At 33.9% G+C, this 5,962-nt stretch overlaps 1 protein-coding gene across 1 annotated transcript; it reads right to left on the bottom strand.

The window, feature by feature from the left end:
• Positions 1 to 231: 231 nt before the first annotated feature.
• Positions 232 to 5,625, bottom strand: LOC125241007 (protein PRY1-like). Its single transcript, XM_048149269.1, has 2 exons — positions 5,491 to 5,625; positions 232 to 1,496 (listed from the first exon to the last, which is right to left on the bottom strand). Exons 1-2 carry the CDS (start codon positions 5,491 to 5,493, stop codon positions 438 to 440), a joined length of 1,062 nt encoding a protein of 353 aa, XP_048005226.1. The 5' UTR covers positions 5,494 to 5,625; the 3' UTR covers positions 232 to 437.
• Between the last annotated feature and the right edge of the window lie 337 nt (positions 5,626 to 5,962).

Here is a 5,962-nt window from a genome sequence, read left to right on the forward strand (position 1 = left end):
TTAACAATTTGTGAATATTTGGTTTTATGGAAGAGAGTTGAAGTTGCATATCAGGTACCTACCCAAAATTCACACGGAGCCCCCAGAGAGGCTTTGCGGAGCCCTAGGGGTCCGCGGAGCACACTTTGAGAATGGCTGCTATAAGGGATCTCTTCCAGTCAACCTTTGAGCGTTTGCTAAGGGTAACTTAAATAGCACGGAGTTGATAAAATAACTCTTACGGAAACAGGTGAATTTTTATAAATTACATTGGTTTATTTATTTATTTATTTTTTTATTTATACAAGGAATTCCAACAGCTATGAATGATACAATATAAATTTAGAATAGCAATACAGAGCCAATTATAGGAACTCACAAATAGAGACTGGATGGATAGTTTTTACACAGTAATTTAAATTATGATACACAATACACGTTTAGTAAAAAATAAAGGATTACAAGGGCGGGCGCACTTTTTTAGTAAAGCTACCCATTATATTACCCGGCGGACTGTAGTTTGCCACGACATATACATGACCGTCTTTCGACCTCGCCATGCCGACTCCTACTTCTTTGCTATCTTCCCATACAACTTGCGTAAAATGCCCAGAACCCAAGTCGGAAGGTTCTCTGCCAAAACGGTGATCTTTTATTTCACTATACCACTTCTCTACCGGGTCTTTCCCACTTACGACGAAGTCGGGATCCGAAGACCAAGCATAGAAGATATTTTCTCCATAATCCTGTTGATCCCTATGTTCCATTCGACCCTTTTTAACCAAAGTCTTGGCCCATTCCTCGGCAAATTTGCTCAGTTTTTTACTTAGTTCCAGGGGAGGGACACCATGTTTTTTTCTGTACAAATTATGGGCTGCCAAAAACTCTTCTTCAAATTTATCACCAGATACAGAGGTACTTTTAAATTTACTGACTAAATCCGACGCAATATCACCAAGATTTTTGCTATTTCTGTGGCTAGGTAGTGGTGATGTACTAGAATTTCTCGCAGAGCCGCCCACTGGCACTATATTTGATTTAAATTGTAAAGCGCCTGGAGGTAAAACATTTTTAACGAATTGATTACTTATATTTCCTGGGGGAAAGTAATGTGCCACTACGTAAAGTTTACCGGACTTACTCTTAGCACTTCCAATGCCTAGTTCCTTTGTGTTTTTCCAGATAATCTGGGTAAAATGGCCACAGGTTAACACTTCCGGTTCCTTGCCAAATGAATAATCATTTATTTCGCTATACCATTTGTCAATACAGTCACGTGCTCTTATTTTTATGTTGGGATCATGAGACCAGCCACAATACACGTTTTCCCCATACTCTTCATGGAGGCTATATTGCATATGATCTTTTTTTGCGAGTTCTTCGGCCCATTTTTGGCTTGTTTTACATATATCTTTATTCAATGTAAGAGCCGGAGCTCCATGTTCTCTTCGGTAGTCATTGTGAACCGCCAAAGCTTCATTTTCAAAATCATTGGATTTTGAGCTGAACAATTTACTCTGAAATAGAAAAGAAATATGTTTTAAAAATTATTTACATACATACGCCTGTATCCCATAAAGGGGTAGACAGAGCACATGAAACTACTCAAGTTTAAGTGCCACTCTTGGCAAATAAGTGACAGATTGCCAGCCGCTCGCCTACGCCACATTTTTTTTAAATCCATATAGGGAAGAAAGGGGGTGGTGAAATTCTTAACCCTTTAAAATTATTTAAGGTCGTTTATATTAAATTTTGTATTTATTTATATAAGTCGCTCGCGCTGTTACATAAGTCTCTGCGAGTGATCGGCCCCTCGTAGTATGAGCGACTACCCGCCAGCCTCAAAAACGAAATCTCCAATGACAAGTTATCACACCAACTTAAACAACTTTTAATAAAAATGTCGCTATATTCTGTAAAAATACACTCAAAAATAATTACTAATAACTGTTTAAATTTTATATACTTGTTCATGGTGACTTAACTTTATATAAATTGACATTGATCTATATTTTTTAGCCGATAAGATCGTTGACATTTGGATTTATTTGATGAAGTTATTTCTTAACTTAGTATTTTTTTGTTTTCTTTTTATTCTACTGGCAGTTTGACTTAGTTTAGCCCTTATATAGCCTGACAAGTTTTTATTTGACCCTCGCCGCGTTGCGGATTTTCACCTGAACTAATTTCTTTTACTGGCAAGGATTACTATTTGATACCCGTCATCGAAAGTCATCGAATGTCAGTGATGTAAACTAGAAGTAATAGTACATTGTGCAACAAGGGGAGGAAGTTGAATATTACTAACGAGAGTAAGTTAAATCGCGACGGCTTGCCGGAGCGATTTAACGACTCGAGTTTGTAATATTCATACTCCCCGAGTTTCACACAATGTTTTTCGTCACACTCGCAATGTAAAAAAATATGTAAATAAATGTAAAAAAGTTAAGTACGGTACAAGGAATTTCATTATTCCCTTGGGAGAACGATTTTTCTGTAACTCACGCTCCGCCTGCGTGCAATTGCACATTTAAAGTGCGGGTGTGATGAAAATATTTTAACTTTTCTAACGGTTTCATCGCAAATATGCCCAAAATAATTAAAAAAAAAGTGAAAATTATTATACTGAACGTGATAACTGATAAATTACGTACAATAAAAAAGTATGAAGGATTTCACAGCATTTCGATAACAATGTTCCGAGATCGGTTGTAGAAATGTACAAACATCGACGACTTCGATAAAGGTACAAGATTCATGGATTTTAGGCAGTGCGGAAAGAAGTAGCAAGTCTTAAAACCTAGCTTATAAAATTTTGATTCTCTAAAACCATGTTTTAATTTTCTACAAATATTAACGCGAAACCAGTACACGCTGTCCCCATTATATATGACGTCCGCGCATTATTGCCATATGAAAACGGTTTGTAGCGACACTTTTTTGTTATAATTACTCAAATCATTGGTTTAAAAGTTTCATTATAATTTAGTAGTTCGTTAAAAGGTATCAAAACCTTACTTATAGTTTGGATATAATACTAAAACAGTTTAAGAAGTTTTTAAACTTAGGTGGTATACAGATAAAAATACTTCTACTATAATCTCTAACACCGGTCACACGTGCGAGTCACATTTAATACCCCAAACTTTTCCCTGTCATGTGGACCCTTTTTGATAGTCTGATATATTATTGATTAATATTACCTGTAGTAAATATGGATCATGTTCTAGAAGGTTGAATAAATTAAACAAAATTAACAAAGATAACTAGCGGGCAAAAGCTAGTTGTGTTATAAAACACTGCATGAGTCATTGTCCCTACTTTCAGTATCAGTTAGGTAAACATTTCAATAAATTACAGGGTATACAGGATTAAGATATCGTTTATCTTGGTATGTATACATTATCGGTAGTGATAATTATATCTTCGTTGTTTGTATGTAGGTATCTACTAAATAGCATATAATTTGTACTAGATAACTTCTTCGGGAGTTATGGATTATGATAATTAATTATTTAATTCCAAATTAGAAAAGAAAGCAAATAAATGACAAACTAGGTTACGGTTCCCTGGAACTCACTTGCTCGTAACGAGTATCTTAATTTTAAGCTTATAATCCTAGATAGTCTAGTTCCAAAATTTATAAAGTCGCTCTGCTTCTTGATGCGACTGACAAATCATATTACTGTTTTCGGGTTTTCTTAACCTATTTTGGGGCCGCTGAATCCGAATTTGCCAGTTGCCCTAACGAAATTTTGACCAGAAGTAATATATTCAAGATGGCGGCTAATACTTATGACACTATATAGCGACCTTAGTGAGTTCCTTGTATGGAGACCCACAGTGTTTTTTAATACTTGTTTGAAATGTTAATTGCTTAAAATAACAGTAATAATATTACGTATTTTATGAACGGTTTTAGTTTCTATCAATCATGGTTCTTCTTTCTATCAATCATCATCTACAGTTCTTTTAATATGTGAAAAATTGTCGTCGACGCCGCACTGAAATACGATACGAAATCCCATTTGTGAATCCTGATTATGACACAAAGTGCTCTTCGAGCCTCAAGCGTGTATCATATAACTTTTTTTTTTCAATTCTAAAGGTAAATGAAATATTATTGTTCGTGGCATTTTTTACTTTCTCGTGCCTGTTAAAGCATCCACAAAGACGTGTAAAAAAATTTTTTATAGGAAAAAGTGAAAATACAGTAAGGCGGATTACTGCTGAAGGGACAAAGAATGACAGACAATTTGATACTCTGGCTCCGAAGCATAAAAAGGGGCGCCCTCAAATAGAAATGGACAACTTTGACATATGCGCTATACGACAGAAGACTCAATTATTTTACGCCGTAAGAAAAGAAGTAAGTACCGATAATAATAATAAAACTTCATACAGTTCTGAAGGAAGATATTGGTTACAATGGCAGCAGAGAACATCTTAGAAAGTTATTGCACTCAATTTCGCATTTATAAAAAAATATTGTAATCGTTCCTTTCCGTTAATTTATAAAATTCAATGTTTTCAATATATGTTTATAAGTATAATTATATGTTTTATTATTAAGTTGTGCTTTTATTTATTTAGCTTTGTATTATTTTCACTATCTCATTTTTTTTGTAATGTGTGTACTTTCTGTGGTTTTCACTCGATATGGCACTGACGAAAGATCAGTGTTGGCCCTCCCATGCTCAGGACCATTTCGTGGCAAATATGAACCTACCTACTTGATTTTTTTTTGTAATTTGTAAATAATTTTCTTTTATTCTTTTCTGTACGTGTAACTTTATTTCTTTTGTCAATGTTATGCCATGAATAAAAATATTTCTATTTCTATTCTATTTCAATTGGATTTCGTTACAAAAAATTCTAACTTGTTTGTCGACATGACTCATGCAATGAAAAGGTACATTCATAGTATTACTACACATACATAATATATTTATTACATTTCCATGTCACAAGTAAAAAGTACAGAGCTAATAGCTACAAATGTACCTACACTTGCACTGGTATATCGGTTATGGTAATTGATTACATTAGGTACTTATGAATAAAATACTAGCATTTATAAAATCATATAAAATATTGTATTTAAGGCTCATAAAAATATTTTAATAAGAAACATACTATTTATTCATTTTTGATTACGAATGTAAAAAATACTTATCTAAAACAACATTTAATTGAATTATACAAAGATTCCTGAAATGTACCTACTTAGCAATACTCTAGCCCTCGCAACTGCAATTCAAGTTGCTACTTTTCATAAAATACGAATTAGAAGTTATAAATTACAAATCACATTTTTTTATAAATAGTTTGGTAGCCTTTTTTTACATAAGTATTATTGTATTGTAACTACTTATCCCAAAAATAAATAATGTCAATGAATATAGAAAATAAAATAGAGACGTGGACAGTAATTTGTTGATAATTGTGTTGTGGTGCGCGCGCGCTTAAATTAAAACTAGTCAATTATTACATTACATAAAAGAATAATACCATTTTTCTACGGGTCCCGGGCACTGTCCAGTAAATTAATAATGCGACTAGACGTGTAATGCCTGTCGTGTCACCAGAGATCCTGGCCAATTGTTGTGGCCCAGTTATGTTATTATCCTCGTTGGCGTCAAGTTCAACGAAGTACTGCCGCGAACATTTGGTCGCGTTATCACAGTAGATTAGTAACTTTCAATGAAAATCGCAAAAAACTGATATGTCGGATTTTGTGCAATTTACGACAAAACTTAAAGCCTTGATTTCGAACAATAAAAACAAAATTGACAGTCAAGAATTCTTTATATAGGTAATGGGGCGCTTGTGACCGACAGTGTTTAATTCCCCATTTTTGCCTCTATTAAATGTGCCGTCTTCTTGCGTAATTTACGAAAACTAATTTTGCACTTTGAAAGTGTACTTAAGCTTTGTTACTTAAGAACTGATTTTTTTTTTCTTAGCAATTTGCCATTAATGA

Source organism: Leguminivora glycinivorella, chromosome Z (assembly GCF_023078275.1).
Source record: "Leguminivora glycinivorella isolate SPB_JAAS2020 chromosome Z, LegGlyc_1.1, whole genome shotgun sequence".
Lineage (NCBI taxonomy): Eukaryota > Metazoa > Arthropoda > Insecta > Lepidoptera > Tortricidae > Leguminivora > Leguminivora glycinivorella.